The sequence below is a fragment of the Psammomys obesus genome, unplaced genomic scaffold (assembly GCF_907164565.1).
Source record: "Psammomys obesus unplaced genomic scaffold, mPsaObe1.curated_primary_1811, whole genome shotgun sequence".
NCBI classification, from domain to species: Eukaryota; Metazoa; Chordata; class Mammalia; order Rodentia; family Muridae; genus Psammomys; species Psammomys obesus.
The window spans coordinates 18,680,909-18,701,082 of record NW_026590062.1 but is presented as its reverse complement, the minus strand read 5'-3'; the positions used below and the strand labels follow the sequence as shown (position 1 = coordinate 18,701,082).

Below are 20,174 nucleotides of genomic sequence, written 5' to 3'. Positions count from 1 at the left end.
GACCAAATCTCCGTCATTTTCACGCTGGCCACGACAAGAACACACAAGCTCATCTTGACTCAGCAAGCTTGTAGGGAATAAACCAAAACCTCTCTCACCTGTGTGACATGTGACATGTTGGCTGGAATAACAGTGGACACCAAAAGGAATGCACAGCTGCCCCTTGGGACTCTTGTCACAAAGCAAGCTGGCAGCCCTGGATGATGGAAACTGTGGGATTCCTTAACGCTCTGCATCGCGGGGATGCATGTACTTTCCGTGGCTCCTAGCAGCAAGAGTCCTATTTCCGCTGCCCTTCCCAAATGGCACTGACACTCTCCCTTTAGTTTTTCTGCTCCCTGTTCTCTGGCCCCTGTTCACAGGTCTCAGAGCCTCAGGCAAGGTGTGCTGGGCTCGGCAGCAGTCAGCATCCACCCAGGGAGGTACTAGCCTCCTGTGGGAATCCACAGAGCCTGTGGCTGGGCACAGTTCATAGGCAGTGCCTGGCAGTGCATCCCTTGGACATTCCCAAAGTAGGCCAGATATACAGGGACTAGCATCTATCAGCCCTTCAAAAATGATCTGTTAGGTCCAAGGATGAAGCAAACTTCCTGCTTGAAGTCTGCCTTCTCTGAGCTAATCTTTCCCAATCAGTCTGTACTTTGTGGAAAATTCTAGCCCCTGCCTCCTTCCACTTAGGTAACTCCCCCTTCCCTTCATACCCCTACTCTACTCTGCCCTACCCTACCCTTCTCTCTCTCTCTCTCTCGTGTGTGTGTGTGTGTGTGTGTGTGTGTGTGTGTGTTCACACGCAGCTTAACTTGTTCTGTAGTAGAGGATGACCTTGAACTCCTGGGATGATAGGTATCCCCCACTATCCCTGCTTGGATAAATTCTGACAGCGTATACCAAGATATCCCAGCTGGAGAAAATTGTGACCCTATGTCCTGCATGTGGGGTGTCCTCAATTGACAAATTACCCAGGCAAGTAATGATGAAGTACAAAGGGTTGTTTTGTACAACTAGGGAAAAAAAACCCACTAATTTTTATTTTTCTTTTAAAGGGAGGTAGCCCCATTATGTTAGTTCATGCTAGCCCAGAGCTCTGTACATAGCCCAGGCTTGCCTGGAACTTACCTATGTAGCTTGGGCTGCCTAGAACTTGCTCTACAATACAGGCAGATGTTGAACATCAATCGATCCTCCTGCCTCAGTTTGCCAAGTACCAGGAATTACAGGCATGTTCTCCCCTATCTGGTTGAATCACCCATTCTTGGTGGTATTTTAAATTAGAACATATTAAATATAAACCATTGGTTTTAACATGATGGTATGCATCTGCAGTGAGCTTAGGATCCTAAGAGAAGGCTTAGTTAGCTGGTACAACCTGACCCCTTTCCCCAAACCGACTGTGTGTGACTGTTGAGAACAGTCCCCTGAGTGAGTTAGTCAAAATGCGGATGGGATGAAGCTAAGCAATTGTGACATGTACATGATGGTGGGGATGGGGACAGGATGAGGTGGCCCAGCTTCTGTTCTGTCTCGACTATAAATAATTCAAATTAAAACTCTAATGGCTGCATAGCTCTTCTATTTTAGATGGGCTTGTCTTCTTGAGGAGGAGGGGAGCCAATGAGTCAACGGGGAGGGAGGGAAAATGGCTGTGATTTCTGGACTCTCAGCCCTGTAGGGCATCCTAGAAGAGGCCAGTGGAAAAAATGCTGATCTGAAGTTGTTTGGGATGGATGCTTCCCAGGGAGTGGGGTTCTGTGGTCCTCCTGGTCATAGAAACAGTATGTGCCAAAGTCTAGAAGATTCATCAGAGCACGTCTGTATCGTTATCATAGCATTATATAAAAATAAGGACCCTTTTCACAAGAAGGTTCCAGACTCTCTGTGTATCTTAGGTAACAGGGTAGAGAGGGTAGCTGTGGACCTTGAGGGACATGGCCTAATATGCTTTTGAGGTACAAAACTTAGCACTCTTCACTAAGAGAGAAACCAAGGGCACACAAGGAAACAGTTCCACGTACAACATGCACAGCCAGGCACAGCCAAGTTAGCTCAGCCCCAACTGTCACCTTGTGCATCTGCTGACGATGCCCTCAGAGGGTCCCAGAGACATGACCAGTCTCTGATTCAAAGAAAAAACAATGTACACAACACTCTGATTTATGACCTGAGTCTGGACTTGAGCCCATAGGAGGAGGCTGCAATAAGAGCCAGCTGCCTCCCTGCTTTTAGATCTTTTTCAGTCACTTTGAGAGTTAGTGGCTGAGGGCTAGGAAGGATGCTCTCCTCAACATAAGCTGCCTTTCTTCCTTCTTTCTTTCCTTCCTTCCTTCCTTCCTTCCTTCCTTCCTTCCTTTCTTTCTCTCTTCCTTCCTTTCTTTCTTTCTTTCTCTCTTCCTTCCTTTCTTTTATTCCATCCTTTCAGACACTAGACCACTTGTCATGTAAACTCTGAGATAGAAGCAGGTATGGAAGATGCCTAGTATAGGTCTCAGTATCTGCATATACATCACCCAGAACTTCCTGTAATCACTGAGCTTGCCCGAGAACTCATGAAAACCACAGTACTCCTCCGTTCTTATTTCTGGCTCTTTGGAAGGAGAGTCTCAGCAAGCAAGCAAATACTTTTACAGATTGTGGGCTTAACATGTGTTTTTGCCTGCCAGATGTAGTGGGGTGGTTTTATTGCCCTCCCCCATGTGTTAGAGAGTCTTGTTCTGAAAGTGAGATAAAGGGTAGAGGTCAGGAGGCTACCCACACAAGGCTTATTCATTTTCTCCTGAGTTAGGGGGGCGAGGACAAGTTCAAATACAATAGGAAAAATGCAGGGAAGTCATGCATATTCTCAGAGGTTAATTACCCATCTCAGCAGGAGATGGATTCTGGGAGTCCTAGTGCAGGCAGGTAGGGTCTAGAGTGTTTTTTAAGAAAGTGTTACCTATGTTTGTGCCTTGGCAAACTCAAGGTAGATGCAATGGTTGCCATGGAAACCCCTGTATAGATGTTGCATGGAACTTGCTTGCACTCTGGAAGCCACTGTTAACAGTTCCCATGTAGAGTCCAACTGGGGATTCGGTCTACATCTGGGACAGTGAGGGGATAGCTTGTTTGTAGGTTAAAGGATTCTGAGTCAGCTTGTCTTTCTGTCCCAGGTAAAATGATGTCCTGGTCTCTGTCGTTCATGGAGGTCTGAGGGTGTGGAGCTGAGCTGGCAGCAAGAATGAGCCAGGCATCGAGTCACCTCACGACTGGGCAGCCTTTGTCACCAATTCCTAAATTCAGTCACAGGCATGGCAGCAAAGGCTGATCCCCTGCCTTTCCTACCAAGGGTGTCTTGGCTGCACATGTATGGCTTTCCTTCAGCATGAGGAGGCAGAACTTTCTGGAACCATCAGCCAACCAGCTCCTTCCCAGTTACAGTTAGGTGGCAGGGAACCTCTCGGTAGCATTTGTGTGAACAGGCCTGCGAGTAGGGCTACCTGAAAAAGAAGCCCAACGCCCTAAATATGCCAAAGACAGATAACACAAGCAAAGCAGCTAGACACAGGCCACCTAAGCATACTCTCAACCCCTGAGTCTTCAAAAGAACACCACTAGACCAGGCTTTCTGTACTGCTGTATTCCGTCCCTGGGTGCCTCAGAAGAGGAGGTGGCTGGGAGATTAGCTTCTGGGCCATGGGAGGGAATGTGATGGCTTCTTTCCTGTTGTTCCTTCCATGCTACGGGGAGAGGAGCACGGGGTGCTCACATGCCCTTATAAGGTGCAGGCATTTATCACATCTCTGCTCATCACGGAAGAAATCTAAACCCTGCATCTTTTGGGATGAGCATCCTTCGGTATGGGGCAGATCTTGCAGAAAAGCAACATCTGAGGAAGTCCTTATGTTCCACCTCGAGGGCTAATCTCAGCCGTGGCATGGCATCTGCCCCTTTCAGGTCCTTAGAGCCCTGCACCTCCAGATGAGAAGGTCCAAACATCAGCTAACAAGAGGGAAGCACGTTGCTGCCAGCTATGGTTGTCTTCGGGCTTACATCCGGCAGAGAGCAGGCAATTGCCCCAGGAAGAAACTAAGGGGGTGGGAAGTTGTGCAGTGTATTAATATTCTGTGTCTTTGCCTGTACTAGTTCGGGAGTCTGGTCCTAAGGGGACCTTGATGACTCAGCCTAGGAAAGAAACCAAAAGGGCAGGTTTGCAAAGGGCACCGTAAGAGGGGAAGGCAGGCCACTGCCTGGATGTTCCAGACTCTGGGCTGTTTTATGAAGTGACACTGTGCCCCTTGGGCTCTTGGGACCTCCGACCTGCTCCCTCTTGCGTATGCTATGGCTCAAAGCTAGTTTGACTTGTGCTCTTGGTGAATGTTCACACCCGAAGTGGGAAAATATCTCCAGCTGCCCACACTACTGTGCGGAGCGCTTGTAGGGGTGAACGGGAGGAAGACCCTGTGGGGAGACCTTGCGTGATCTTGGTCTAAGAAGTCGTAAGGAGGGAGCAGAGAGGGAAAGTGGGCTAGGGGAATACACACGGCACCATAAAAACCTACCCAGCAGGACGGAGCAAGCAAAGCTGCTAGAGCCTCGGTGTGGCAGGAGGACAGAGAAAAGGGAATTGGGGCGCTTCTGGCTGAGATCCAAAGTAGGAGCAGGACAATGTCATTACAGGAATAAAGACAAAGGGAGTTAGTACATCTGTAGTTAATAGGCTGATCTGACCACTGGGCTGTACGTTAAGAGTGAAGCCAGGAAAGTTCAAAGACGTGAGCCACCTGGCCTGCCCCTGGAAACAGAGCTTGATTTCAGTCCTCTGCCCCAGCAAACACGTTCTGTGATCAGGATGCTGCCTAAGTCTCTGTCACATCAGTCTCTCTCTCTAATGAGTCACTGGGACAACCTGAATATCAAATATTAAGCAAAACCACAGCAATTTGATCCTTCCCTCTTTCTGTTTCAGGTCCTAGGTCTCTTTCTTAGCCGGGGAAAGACTCAGTAATAAAGTCCAAGATGAGGGAAGGGTTAGCTGTACGGCAATCTTAACTTACAGATATTGTCTAGTATGGCAACTCAGAGGAGCTCTGTTACTTCAGATGCCTGGAGTGTGGGCCTGCTTGCCGCCAGGCTCAATCCCTCCCCTACCCCAATCGCTTCACCCTCTGCTCCAAAGTAGCAGGGATGGGTGTGAGATAGAGGACAAGTTCAAGTCCAAAGTAAGCAGTTAGGGAGAAGGGCATCACTCACGGAGAAGTCTCTTGTCTGTCTGTGTGTCTGGGTTATAGAGACACCCAGTTATGGGTCTTCATACTTTTTTTTTTTTAACCCTATAATGACGGCACAGGCAAGAAAGCTGGGAGCCAGGCTCTCTGCAGATTCCAAGATGCTGGTGCGGGATGGACTTCAGGAACAGAAAGCCAAGTGCCATGGAAACCAACCGAGAGCGCCCCAGCTCTCCCAGCAGGAGTCCTGTAGAAAAGGCAATAAGAACGCAGTGACTGCAAGGAGCTGCACCCTGCTTAATGGCTTTCCCCCTCATGCCGTGGGGGGAGGGGTCTCCACTGAGTGGAGGAAGGAAGCCAGGGTGAGATGGAAAGTCCCCTTTCCGTAGCAACCCAGAAGTCAGCTTCTGCAGGGAGTCTCTGGATCCCTGGGTTGACAGAATCGGGGCGTGGATGGAGGTGACTGTTGCTCACACCTCTTTCTTTCTCGCTCTCTGATGCCACCATGATATCTGGATGGCTACTGGAATTCCAAGACGAAAAGAAAGCAGTATTTTCCCCCCTTCGGAGTTGCTACTGGCGGTTGAAGCAATAATTGAGAACTCCGGGCTATTTATTGCATTGGGAAACAAGACCATGAAAGCATTGAAGACAGCCCTTTAGTGTCCCTGCCAAGGAGAAGGAATTGATCCGTGACCCCGGTTGCACTGCAAACTTGAGTTCTTCACTGAACTGTACCAACACCTGCGTCCATCCATAGGTCCAGATCTCCCGTGTGGAGGAACAGAGTCTGCCCGCAGGGCATGCACATGCGCAGTGAGCTGGCAACGCGGTGTGGCTGGTGGGAGGCTACTCCATGCCGCTCCGTAGGATCTGGTTGGCTGCGATCAGCATGACGCTTATGATGAAGGCCATGGCGAAGGCGCATATGAGGCTCTTGCGGACGCAGGTCTGCCGGTTCTGCTTCTGCGAATGAACTGGGGTCAGGGTGGGGAGGAGAGAGAACAGAGAGATCGTGAGGAAGGTTTTCGACCTCTGCGACCAGCATAGGCTGTGATCAACTCGGATGACGGAAACTATTGGGTTCTTAGCTGGGCAGAAACTTCTGGAGGAAGGTGTGAGATGGTGAACCATCCCTAGTAGAACCGTGGTCTGTTGGAAGTTCAGAGAAAGGTTTAGCCTTCTAGATATAATGCAGCCACTGTGTTTCAGAGACAAAAGTCTGCAACATTCCAGAATGAGTTTCAAAAAGGACACCGACCAACCACTGTCAGCCCTTTTCTGTAGCCAATACTAACAGAATGCGGTTTCAGAGCTTCCCCACGATCAGTGCGTGTGCGTGCGTGCGTGCGTGTGTGTGTATCTCGCTTGTACATGTGCACATGAAGGCCAGGGGACAGCCTTGGGTGTCATTCCTCAGGCACCGCCCACTTTGCTTTTGTTCGTCTGTTTGTTTTGAGGCAGGGGTGCTTACCCGCTGGGAACTTGCCCAGTAGTCTAGGCTGGTTGGGAGTTACTGCGATGCACCTGTCTCGACCGCCACAACACCCACCACCACGGCTGTGGTGAGCTAGCCCCACACCTGGTTTTCTTTTTTCCGTTGTTGTTACTGTTTTGGAGACATTTTTTTACTCTGTAGCCCAGGCTCCATCTGTACCTATGTTAAGTATGTACACTCATGCTTGCAAGGCCGCCACTTTACCCAACTGAGCTGGCTCAGTCACATCTCGATGGAGCCACCAGCCAGGGACCCAGCTTTCGACATAGGGGCACCACAGACGTGTCATAACTAAACAGGGCGTGGGGGTGACTGCAAGAGGGATTGCTGTTGCCTGGTGGAGTCGCAGAGCCAGCATCCTGGGAATTGACATCTCAATCAGACTGTTAGGGGCCTGGGCAACTTTCAGTTCACTTAAAAGGCCTGGGTGGAGGTTGAATTGCCACAGACAAAAGGCACACAGGTGTGTGTGTGTGTGTGTGTGTGTGTGTGTGTGTGTGTGTGTGTGTGTGTGCTGTGTGTGGTATATGCTCTGCTTGGGGTGTTAGGAAACCCACCTTTTCAAGTTCAGCTATTAAAGAAGGTTAGGGGCTTGGGAAGAGGCTTGGTGAGGAAAGTGTTTGCTGTACATGTATGAGGATCTGAGTTCCAGCCACATAAAACATTTGGTCATCATGGCAAACACCTCTGGCCCCAGAGCTGGGCAGAAAGAGACAGGCAGATCGTGGGCCTCACTGGCCAACCAGCCCAGCATACTTGGGGAGTTCCAGACCAGCCAGGTAGATGGCGTCCTGGAGAGAGATTATCTGAGATTGACCTCTGGCCTCCACATACTTGCATGTTCACACAAAGAAGACTGGAGAAGCTAGGTGTGGTGGTGCATGCTGGTAATGCCAGCTACCTGAAGGCAGGCAGGAGAATTGTCAGTTTGAAGCATAGTTTGGCTACACAGTGAGATCCTAGTCTCAAAACAAAGCATTCAGAAAACAATCATGGCTGGTGAGATGGCTCATGGGTGAGGGAATTTGCCACCAGTCCTGACATCCTGAGTTTGCTCCTTGGGACCCGCATCATGGAAGGAGAGAACTGATTCTTAAAAGCTGGCCTCTCGGTGGACTGAAGGAGCCAGAGAGGTCAAGGACACCACAGGAAAACCTATAGAATCAACTGACCTGGGCCCATAGAGACTCAGCTACTAATTGAAGAGCATACTTGGGACACAGTTCCCATGCACATATGTAACAGACGTGGACTTCATGTGGGACCCCTAACAGCAAGGCCAGAGGCTGTCTCTGAGTCTGCTGCCTGTCTTTAACATGCTTTCCCCTAACTGGGCTGCATTGTCTAGCCTCAATAGGAGAAAATGTGCTTGGTTCTACTCCAACTTGATTTGCCAAGGTGGGTTCATATCCATGGGAGGCCTCCCTGTCTCAGAGGAAAAAGGAGGGACTGGGGAGTGGGGAGACTGGGGGAAAGGAGGGAGGTGAAGCTGTGGTCAGGATGTAATGTAAACAAACAAACAAACAAACAAACAAACAAAAAGCTGGCCTCTGACTACCATATGTGACACACACACCTCTCCACACACCACCAACACAATAAATAACATGTAAAGCAGTGGTTCTCAACTTGTCAGTAGCAATTCCTTTGGGGGTTAAAGGACCCTTTCACAGGGGTTGCCTAAGACCATTGGAAAACACAGATAGTTACATTACAATTCATAACAGTAGCAACATTACAGTTATGAAGGGACAACAAAGATGATTTTATGGTTTAGGGTCACCATGACATGAGGAGCCATATTAAATGGTTACAACATAAGGAACGTTGAGGGCCACTGGTTTAGAGGAAACAAAGAATAGAAAGCTGGTAAAAGGAAGGGAAGAGTCAGGTCTGTCAGGAACAGGAAGCTCAGAGTCAGGGTGCAGCCTCTCCTGCCTGTTGGGACTCCCTTGAAACATTGTGGAAACAACAGAGTAAGAAATAGGAATCAGGCCATGTTTTCAAAGGCAAGGAGAGCCTTCCCTGGGAGAAAGGGCCCAAGGGCTTGTCAAGGATCTCTGAAAATCACTCTCAAGCCAGACTTCCCAGGGAGCCTGTGCCTCCAGCCACTGCTCCTGCGCTGTCTCCAATCCTTTCTTGCCAGCATCGCCTAAATCTCATCTCCTTATCTTTAATCCTCCTGGACCCATCAGGCTTGTGCCTCCCTTGGGTGACTTAAGAGTAATTTTTGTGGTTCGATTCCCCTCTTACTGATTAACTCTGGGTTTTAAGGTCTTAGCTGGGGGAGGAAACTTTGGTTGGTGTGGAGATGGGCTTCTCCTGGGAGTGGGCACACGGAAGGAGAAAAACAAATGCCAATCCTCAGGGAGGACAAAGGAGATGGTGTTTAAGCAGAATAGGATGGGGTTGGAGACATGGCTCAGTTAGCACTGCATTCACTAACTGTGGTGACGCCCACTTGTAAACTCAGCACCCCGGAGGTGGAGGTAGGAGGATCAGACATTCAGGATCATCCCTGGTTCTACAGCAAGTTCCAGACTACTGCGGGATACATGAGACCCTATCTAAACAAGCAATGAACCATTGGAACCTGAAATGAAGACATGTTCATGGCTTGCTAAGGACTGCTAAGGTATTCTGGGCCTTGTGCCGAATTAGAAACTGTTTCCTCTTACTCCATCCTGAGGGTTTGTGGACAGCTTCAGCAACAGAGAATGCTGTGGCTCGGCCAAGGGGAAAAGTGTTTACCATAAAGTGTAGCTATGAACTGTCTGTCTCCTGCAGCTTGATGTGTGTGAATGAGTAGCCCTGCAGGGGGCGTTATTTGGAACCTTAAGGAGGTGGGATTGAGTCACTATGGGGGTGGAAATTGAGGGTTACACGGAGCCACGTTTCCTGTCGTGGTCCCTGTTTCCTGATCCTGGCCTATGTAAGCAAGGCGCTCATGCATGCAGTGATGAGCTGCCTGCCCCCACTCCCCGGGCCCTCTGATGGACTGTATTAAACCATGAGACCAAATAAATCTTCCCTCCTTTAAATTGCTTCCTGTCAGGGTTCGGTCACACAGACGAGAAAGGTGACTAATATATCGCAGCCGTGCTGCTTCAGCTTTGATCTCAGAATCCTTCAAAGTATGGGTAAGGGAGAGATAAGAAACGCCTGAGAATCCAGACAGGCGTGTCCAGCCTTTTGACATTGCCAGAACAATGCTGTCATCTATAAAGTTCATGCTAGACAATTGTGCTATTACGTTTTTAAGAAAAATCCTTCTCCCAAACAATATAATGTTGTAACTGACTGTACAGTTTTGTGTTGGCCTGTATTCAGAGCTAGAACAATGTCCTGTAAGCTGAGGGGACCCTTCTAGAACATGCTGAGACCTTAGGCACTTGGAGGCAGACCTGAACCAGAGCCTGTAAGTCCAACTCAGTACCTGGTGGAGGATTTACAAGTGAATTTACAAGTGATTTACAAGTGAATTCAGAAACTGTATAGCAGAGCAAAAAAAAATAATGCCTTCTGTGGCTGAACCTAAGCCTCAATTTCCTTGGGCCTCAATTTCCTAATCTATAAAATGGGGATAATGAGAGCCACCTTGGGAGGAGACTTAGAGATGGAGAACTTCAAAAATATTGTCTGTGCCAAATGCATGCTAATTTCCCTCCTTAAAAACCCACTTGTTTACACATTTTGTGTGGGTGAACAGATGTATGTGTTGCTCAGGTGTGAACAACAACCTTGGGTGTCCTTCCTTGGTGCCACTGACCTTCTTGCTGAGACAGGAACTTGCCATGTAGCTGAACTGACAGCCAGCCCACTCAACTCTGCAGCTTTGGGACTACGGGCGCAAAGCACCTTGCCCTGCTTTCTTCCTGGTGCTTGCAAGGCAGATACTTTATAGATGGAGCTGTCTCCCTATAATTCATATTGACTGATTCGAGCGTCCCTCTGTGAGTTCGCATTACATTGATTTCATGCACACGGAGCTGGATCTCAGCGGGCTGGGTGTGGTGTCATTAGGTAGATGGAGAGCCTCCAGTGTCAAGCAGCAAACGGCAATGCCGCTTGACAAACAACGGGGGTGGGATTTGAACCCACGATTTGCTCTGCTATGCAAGTTTCAAAACCTCTCCCTGGCCTGCTGCTCATTGACAGCAGACATGACACTTGGTGTGGCTGGCAGGAGCCTGAGCCAGGACCTGATGCATTTCCTTATGGCTCACTTAAGACCGGTCATTGGCAGTTTCAGGTTTGTACTGCATTATATTGCTTCAGAAATATGTTATTTATTCTTAGTGGATTCCCCTCTCTTTTTCAGTCCTGGGCATGAACCTGGAGCCTCATGTACTATCCCTGAGCTAGCCCCACCCCTGTTTCTTTTTCTTTTTTTCCCTTGTTGTTACTGTTTTGGAGACATTTTTTTACTCTGTAGCCCAGGCTCCATCTGTACCTATGTTAAATATGTACATTTTTACTAAGTAGTTCAGCTTGCAGCAACTGAGGCAGTGGCTGTAGGCCAGGCTGGCCTCTCTTTACCCCTCCCCGCCCTCCAAGTGCTGGGATTACAGGCATGCACCACCACTGTGAAGCCTATTTCATTCTTGTTAAATTTTATGCATGAGTGTATATATGTCTCAGGGCCAGAGGTCAACCTAAGATGTCATCTTCAGACACCATCCCCTTTTTTTTATAGACAGTGTCTCTCACTAGCCAGGAACTCAGCAATTCAGCTGGGCGGGCTGGCCAATGAGCCCCATCCCCCCATCTCTGCCTCCCTAGCATTGAGAGTTCAGCCATGTGCCACTACACCCAGTGTTTTACATAGGTTTGGGGGGCTCAGCCCTGGTCCTCATGTTTGTGTAATGAACCATGTCCCTGGCTTCTGAATTAATTATTTTACTGCCTTTAATCCAGCATTCACGAGGCAGAGACAGGAGGATCTCTGTGAGTTCAAGGCCAGCTCGGTCTACAGAGTGAGTTCCAGGACAGTCAGGGCTACACAGAGAAGGCCTGTCTTGACATACCACCCCCCCCCAAAAAAAATCAAACAAACACCATAAAAATAACAAAGGAAAAACAAATCACTACAAAGATTAGTGAGCTAACCCAGCTGAAAGCTGTGTCCCACCATAAATTGCTAGAGAAATACCAAACTACATGCTTGTCTCCCCTGGGGTCAGAGAAAAGGCCTGCTTGCCATTCTCCCATTCACTGCAGCTTCCAGTGCAGAGCTGAGCACACCTCAGAAGCTCCCAGACCTCTTCTTGGCTTCTTACCCTCATCAAGTCTTTCTGGACTGTGGCTTGCTCACCTTTCCAGAGCCCTTTTTAGTATGCAGAAACACTCCCTGCTGCCTTCCCAGGAGCTGCAGTCTCCAGCTGCCCCACTCAGCTTAGAGACACCACACCTCACACCTCATCCCTTCTTGCTGGCTTCCTCTTCTTCCCCTTTCCCCTTCCTTATCCTCTCCCTCTCTCCCCTCCCTTCCTTCTTTCCCCTCTCCCCTCCCTGCCCTTTTCTGGCTCTCACCTCTCTCCTCCCATTTTACTGCAGTGCTGGACTATTGAACCTGGGGACCCACACACTCTCTCTATTTTTTACTACCCACCTCCTCCTCTACATTTTTTAAGCACCCAGCTCTTAAATATCTTCTTAATCTAGCTACACAGTTCACATGTCAAAAAGATCACACTCCCAAATTTGTGTGGCCACCACTACTGTTTAACACAAGAAGATTTCCATCACCCTAAGGAGAAACCCGTCTACAGTGGCACTGTTGGTCATTCCCCTCTGCCCCAGCCCCAGGCAGCCCCTGACCTTTCTATTCCAGTGGATTTGCCTGCCTGCTCCACATGTCACATGGACAGAATGGCAGAATGCAGAGCTGTCTCCTGCTGTCCACTTTACACACTGGAAATGTGTTTGCATTGTGGGTGGCTGGCATCAACATTTCATTATTTTAAATTCTGAGACAAGGTCCCGTGTAGCCCAGGCTGGCCTCATACTCACTACACTGCCAAGGATGACCTTGGACTCCTGATCCCCCTGAGGCCTGGCATTACAGGCCTGTACCACCATGACTGGCATCATGTTTTTTTCTTTCTATCAATTAATAATACAACACCATATCTCTTGTTTATGAGTCCGTTACATAAGGGCATTTAGATGGTTTTGACTTTTTTGTCTGTCATGAACATTTGTGCACATGGGTTTTGTGAGTGTGTGCGTGTACGTATATGTGTGCGCAGAGAGGTGTATGTAGGTGTACAGGTGCTTTCTGTTTGAGGGCGTGTGCATATGTGTTTATGTACACATGGAAGCCCGGAGTTGACATCGATCTCTTGGGAAGCACTTTATCCACTGAGCCATCTCCACAACCCTCATGTGCGTGTTTCGGGTAGCCATGCCTTCTGAGATCCCTTGGCTACAAACTTAGGAGCCCGATGGTTTTACACATTAATCTCACATCTAATCTTGGAAGAGTTAATTCTGTCAGGGATCATCCTATATAGATTGCTTTAATGTCCATCTTCTTGTTAGGTTTCAACTATTCTTCCTAGTAATTGACACAGCAGGCGAGAAAGTGGGCTGCAGAGGCTGACACAGGATGTAACCATAGAGCCTCCCATTTTCTTATCCCCGCCTGGAAAACTTATTAACTAATCCTATATGCCAACAGACCCTGCCTGCTGGCAGGACCTGGGTTTGCATGCGTTAGTGACAGACTGTCTTTGCACTTCTTATTTTAACACCAGTTCACACAGCTCCACTTGGCAAGTGACAGGGGATGGCTCTGGGACTCTTCTCTTAGAGACAGTCATCTGTGTAGACTTTGCCAGTGGCCAGACTTTGCTAGACTTTTGCTGGGTGACTGTGGGTCTTATGAGTTTGGAATCCCTTCGCTTCAGCGTGGATGCTGGTGGCTGTCTGCTCATCTGTAGAGGCGATGGTGAGCTTGAGAGTGAGATGAGTAGGGTCCTGGGGCAGATCTTCCACACTAGTATTTCTAGTAGGAACCCTGAGTTTCAGAAGTGGGTAAACAAATTATACCAATTCCAGCTCCGGTGATTCTCAGAAAAAGCCAGAGCCACCACCCACTTTAGAAGCTATAATTGCTTTCAGATCCTTTAGGTCCCGTACTTTATGCATCTGCTGTGGTTTGAATGCAAGATGTCCCTCACAGGCTTATGTGTTTGAACATGTAGTTCCCAACAGGTGGTGCTATTTCAATTAGGAGGAGATTTCTTTAGGAGGTGGAGCCCTACAGGAGGAAGCAGGCAGAGGTGGGAGGGAATTTGAGGTTTTTTTAGCCCCGCCTCACTTCCTGTCCACTCTCTGCTTCTTGGTCTATCAAAGTGTGAGGTGTCTCAGACACAGGCTCAGGTTTTCCCCACCATGCTGAACCATGGCTCTTCAAACTATGATATAAAATAGCCCTTCTCCATCAAGCTATTTCTTTTCAATTGTTTGATCACAACACTGAGAAAAGTCATAAGGAGTCTATGAAACTGGCTCTTGATACACCTTAAAATGGAGTAAACTGAATGGAAATTTTTTTTTATGAATTTATTTTTAAGGCAGGTGAGGTGTCACACACCTGTAATCCCAGCACTCTGGGAGGCAGAGGCAGGTAGATTACTGTGAGTTTAATCCCAGCCTGGTCTACAAAGTGAGTGCATGACAGCCAAGGCTATACAGAGAAACACTGTCTTGAAAAGATAAAAAAAAATACATATATATACATATATATGTATGTATTTTTTCACAATTTATTCCTGATTATAACCCCCTTCCTCAACTCCTTCCAGTCCCACCCTTCCCTCTCTCTTCCCCCATCCCCTTCCCCTAGTCCACTGAAAGGGGGAGTTCTCCTCCCCTACCATCTGCCTATAGCTTATCAAGTCTCATCAGGACTACCTGGATCCTTCTTCTGTGACCTGGCAAGCCTGCATCACCAGGGGCAGGTGATCAAAGAGCAGGCAACCAAGTCCATGACAGAGGCAGCCCCTGCTCCCCTTACTCAGGTACCCACATGTAGCTGCCTATCAGCTACATCTGAGCAGGGGGTCTAAGTCCTCTCCCCACAAGAAGACCAACAAAGCTAAAAAGTCTGAGCTCAGGGAGCACTGCAGAGACTGATCAAGGACCATGCAAGGAAAATAATTTATTTTATGTATGCACCTGGATGTATGTACACTTATGTAGGAGGCCAGAAGATGTCAGATCCCCGAGAGTTGGAGTTACAAGTGATTGTAACCTGCCCCAAACTTAAGAGCAGTATGTGCCTTTAACCACTGAGCCATCTCTCTAGCTTTTCTTTTTTTCCTGTAAAGATTTATTTTGTGTGTGTGTGTGTGTGTGTGTGTGTATGTGTGTGTGTGTGTGTGTATGCACACCTTTGCACACAGAGACCAGAGGAGGACATTGGATCCCTCAGAGCTGGAGTTACTGGTGTGAATATGAAGCCCAACTTGATACTTTGGTGCTAGGCATCCAAACTCCAGTCCTCATGACCCTGCAGCAAATACTCTTCACCACTGAGCTATCACTCCAGCCCAGAAAGGGTATACAGAAATAGACTTTGACAATATTAGGGTAGCGCCACCCGGTCAGAACTTTGGATAATGGAGGAGGGAGTGGTAGGGAGCGGGTGAGGTTGGTGTTTAATGATGCCTTTGTGAAGGAGAGAACAACCCCAACTTGTACAAATGGAAGCTGGTTCAGGTTCATTTTGTACCTCAAAACCTCAGTATCTCCTCTTGGCTGTCTGTACGTCAGACAGCTTGCCTTCCTTCTGAGGGTCCTTGCCCTGGACTCCTGATGTACAGGTTAGGCACGGTGTTGAGTGGAAGCTTTCCTTTGCTTCCTTTTGATGATATCATGCATCTTTTGTTTCTGGGATCCGAACTATTCTATGTAATCAAACTCTCAACCCAAGACTTCACCTTCTTACTCCACCTTAAACCAGAAGGACCAAGAATAGTGTACATAGCTCTTAGCTTATCTGGAATGAACATGGGAGCCAAACAGGTTTGATAAGGAGCCCTTTTGCAGACTAGGATGAGTCTTGGAAGGGGGACTCCTGTTATCTTCTGAGCTTGATGGAAAATGAAGTAAATGGAGGAAGGAAAGAAAGAGAGAGTGGCAGTTAGGGAGAAGACAAAAGAAAGCAGATGAAGGAGGAGGATGGAGAATGAAGAAGGAGGAAGAAGGAGAGGATGAATAATGAGGAAAGGAAAGATAGGAAAAAAGAAAGGGGAGGAGGGGGAGGAGAGGGACTAGACAGAAAGAGGGAGAAGGAGGGAAAGGAGGAGGAAAGAGAAAGAAAGAGGAGGGAAAAGAAGAGTTGTTTTGCATACTTATCAAAAACAGTTCTCTGGGTCTTTGGTATCTTAGAATTTCAACTGGCCCCCAGAAAACTTTTCTACAAGGTTGTAGAAAACCTTAGTGGGCCTCTAAACAGAAAAACAAACAAACAAACAAACAAACAAACAAACAAACAAACAAACAAACCTTCCTTAATGCTTAACGAATGCCTTCTGGCTTTCCACAGGCTAGCAGCCCCAGCTGCACATTTACCTCTTCCTCAAGCCAGAGACACAGATTTTATTTCAGGAAAGTCACAGGCCAGGCCAGCTGGAAGCAGATGGCACGGGTGACATCTTGTGCCCCTTTCATTTGGATGAGCCCAAAGGACTCATAATGAATTCCCAGGTGACCAGGCAAGTCCCATCACCCAGGTGAACACTTTGTAACCTGATAGGAACATTGTGACTTCAGAAGGGATGACTGCCCTCGTGACCTTGGATTTGACCACAGAATTCTCTCTGACCTCCCACCGTACCCGACATGTTTGTGTCTAAATATCACTACCATTGTAGAAATCTTTGCATTGAATAGATCAGAAAAATAAAACTCAGAAAGGCCAAATGAGTTGAGGACCACTTAGCATATTACATTTCTCACCAGTATGACTCCTGGCTAATATTATCAACTTAATTGGATAGAGAATGACTCAGGAGGGAAAGCTCTGACCACAACTGTGAGGGTTATCTTGATTAAGTTAATTAAGGTGGGAGGAGCCCTAACGGTTGGAAAATCCACTCCCTGGGCTTGGGTTGAGATTACATAAAGAGGAGAGAGTTAAGTGAACAGGAGCATTCATTACTCCCTGCTTCCCAGCTATGGGTGTAATGAGTCAACCTGCCTCATATTTCTGCTTCTTTGACTTCCTCAACATGGTGGACTGTACCCTGGAACAGTGACCCAAACAAACCCTTTCTTTCTTAAGTGTTCTCCTTGTCAGAATATTTTATCACAGCAGCAGAAAAATTAACCAAGACAGTGAGCAAATACCTGGCAGAAATAACTTAAAGAAAAAAAGGTTAATGTTGGCTCAGAACTTCAGAAATCTCAGTCCATAGTCTCTCGGTCCCAAATGCTTGGGTAAAAACATTATGGTGGACTCAGTAACAGTTGAGGAGAGCTGTTCACGTCATAGCTGAGGAGGAAGCCCACAGTGAGATGTGAGGTGGCCAGAGATAAAGGACTCAACCTGTGACATACTTCCTTCAGGTCATGTCACTTCAGGTATGATGCTCCCACCCCTCCCCCACCCTTCCGCATCATAAACTTTTCAAAACTCCCCAAATAGCACCATTATCTGGGAACTGGTGTTAAAATCATGAGTCGTTTTCAAGCCATATCACGCAATCAGGACAGAGCTGTGTAGAAACCCACGTACTCCAGAGATTTTCCTTGACCTCTGATCCTCTTTTATCAGATGGAGACTCAGCGGGTGCAAAGAAGTTCCCCTATCTTTTTCCCAGAAACTACTTATTTTTCAGTGTCCTAGTTTCATTTCTGTTGCTGTGACAGATACCTTGACAGGGGAAGAAAAAAAAAAAAAGCTACTTATGGAAGAAAGGGTTTGTTTGGCTCACAATTCCAAGTTACAGGCCGGTGTTTTGGGGAAGTCGAGGTAGGAACTTGAGGCATCACATTCCTAGTCAAGAGCAGAGAGAGAAAACGCAGGGACCCTTGCTTGCCTAGTCTCAGCCAGCTTTCTTCTGTTTTACAGTTCGAGACCCCGAGCATAAGGAATGATGCTGCCCACTGTAGCTAGGTCTTCCCATATCAAATTGACTTAACACAGTCCCCACAGACACACCAGCGGGCCAGCGTGACCTTGACAATCCCACACTGAGGATCTCCTCTCAGGTGATTGTTGGTGTGACAAGTTGACAATTAAAAACTAACCATTAGGGGTTAGAGAGATGGCTCAGTGGTTGAGAACGTGTACTGCCTAGGACTCTAATTTGGTTTCCAGCACTCAAATCAGGCCAGTAACTCCAGGGGACAAGATGCCCTCTCCTGGCCTCCATAAGCACTGCACTCCTGTGCACATACACACATAGGTATACACACAATTGGAGATAAAGTATTTAAAAGGCTAACTGTCACACCCAGATGGTGAGTTTTGTGTTATTTCCCTCTCCTGTGCCTGTTGTCAGAATGTCTAGAAAAACTCTGAAAGGTGGTGCTCGATTAGAGAAAACAGAGTGGAAAATGTGTCTTGAGGGGCTCACACAGCCTTGCTGTTCTTCTCTGCCTGACTCCCAGGTTCAATATGATGTTACTGACAGTGAGACAGAACAATGGAAAAGAAGAATGGGCTCCTTTATAGGAAGATTTTGAAATTGCTCCTGCAAAGGACCTGTAGTGACAAATGAAGGAACCAGGGGGCTGGGGGATGACTCGGTCAGAAAAGTGCATGCTTAGTTATCATGAAGACCTGAGGCAAGACCTCCTAAGACCCATGTAAAAAGCCAAGCATGGCAGCACATATCTGTAATCCCAGTGCTGGGGAGAGACACAGGAGGCTCCCTGGGCAACCAGAGTGGCTGAATGAATAAACCCCAGCTTCTGTAAGAGATTCAGACCAAAACCCCAAACCAAACCAAGCCAAACAAAAACCAAAACCCAAAAAACGTGGATAATCACATGATGTCAATCTCTGGCCTCCACATACACACATGCATGCACAATTCTCCTCCACGTAGACACACACACACACACACACACACACACAGACACACACATACACACAATCAGGTAAGACATTTTCCAGTAGATGAAGGTTCAAGTCCTTACCTACTGTTTTACTTTATACAAAAGACTTCACTTTGCTGACCCTCAGTTTTCCCCTCTCTAACCACAAAAATAAAAATCGCGTCTATCTCAGAGCTATGCTGAGGCTTCAGTCCAGCATGTGAAGGGTTGGCCAGCAATGATGGGCATGTGGGAGCTTTCCATCCATCAGTTCCTCTCAGGGCAGGCTCCTTGTCATGGCCTTCAGCTATAATACCAGGGGACCCAGTGCCAATTTGGTTATATATGATAGTTTGACAACTGTGGATCTTTTTGAGTGTTTGGAGACAAGAAGGCAAGGGCTGGAGACATAGAGTACTTGCTTCTCTTCCTGAGGACCCAAGTTCAGTCCCCAGCATTCATACTGGGCAGCCAACACCTGCCTCTAACTTCAGCTCCATGAGATCTGATGGACTCTTCTGGCCTCCATGGACACCTGAACACACATAGCACATGCACACAGTTTTGAGACAGGAGGATCCCTGTGACTCACTGATCATCTAGCCAAGCTTAACTCCATGTGAATGTAAGAGACTGTCTCAAAAAATAAGGTGGACTCTATTGTAACAACGGCCAAGGTTACCTCTGGCCTTTACACTTCAACACACACACACACACACACACACACACACACACACCTGCACACACGTCCCTGCACACATATGAGCCTGCGCATATATACATAAACACACACATGCCCTTAAAAAGAAAATAAGTGGAGTCTGGTAGTACAAATGGTAATAGAGTTGCTGGGGAGAGGGAAGCAGGCAGATCTCAAGCTCAGGGCAACCCCGAGCTACAGTGAGCTTCATGTCATTCTGGGGAGCTTAACAAGACCCTGCCTCAAAAAGAAAAGGGAGAGGTCAGTGCTGTCTCAGGGGGTGCAGGCGCCGGCCACCAAGGCTGACCACCTGAGTCTCATGTGGTAGACGCACAGAACTGACTCCTACAAGCTGCCCTCCGACCCCACATGTGTGCCACAGCCTATGTGTCACCCCAGCCAGCCCCCACCATCCACATAATAAATAAATTAACGTTGGAAAAAGGAAAAGATGAGCCGAAACCACAGCTCAGTGGTAAAGCACTTGCCTAGCATGCAGGACCCCGGGCTCACCCTCACCTCAGTACTGTAAAAATAACACACAAAATAATTAATTAAAAGTTAACCTCTAAGAAGTCTCAGGGGCCGATGGCTAACTGTGATATTTTAATTAGTTGAAGCAAATCGATTTCCCTCTGTTCATTAGAACAGCTGTTTTCTTCTAACATAATTTTTAGGTGTGTGTGTGTGTGTGTGTGTGTGTGTGTGTGTGTGTGTGTGTGTG

At 47.7% G+C, this 20,174-nt stretch overlaps 1 protein-coding gene across 2 annotated transcripts in view; it reads right to left on the bottom strand.

The window, feature by feature from the left end:
• Positions 1–5,597: 5,597 nt before the first annotated feature.
• Positions 5,598–20,174, bottom strand: part of Caln1 (calneuron 1) — a 342,779-nt gene continuing 328,202 nt past the window's right edge. For both annotated transcript variants that reach the window (XM_055606329.1, XM_055606330.1), the window contains exon 6: positions 5,598–6,175. In XM_055606329.1, coding sequence (XP_055462304.1) covers positions 6,048–6,175 — 128 coding nt within the window. In that variant the 3' untranslated portion in view covers positions 5,598–6,047. The remainder of the gene's footprint in view (positions 6,176–20,174) is intronic.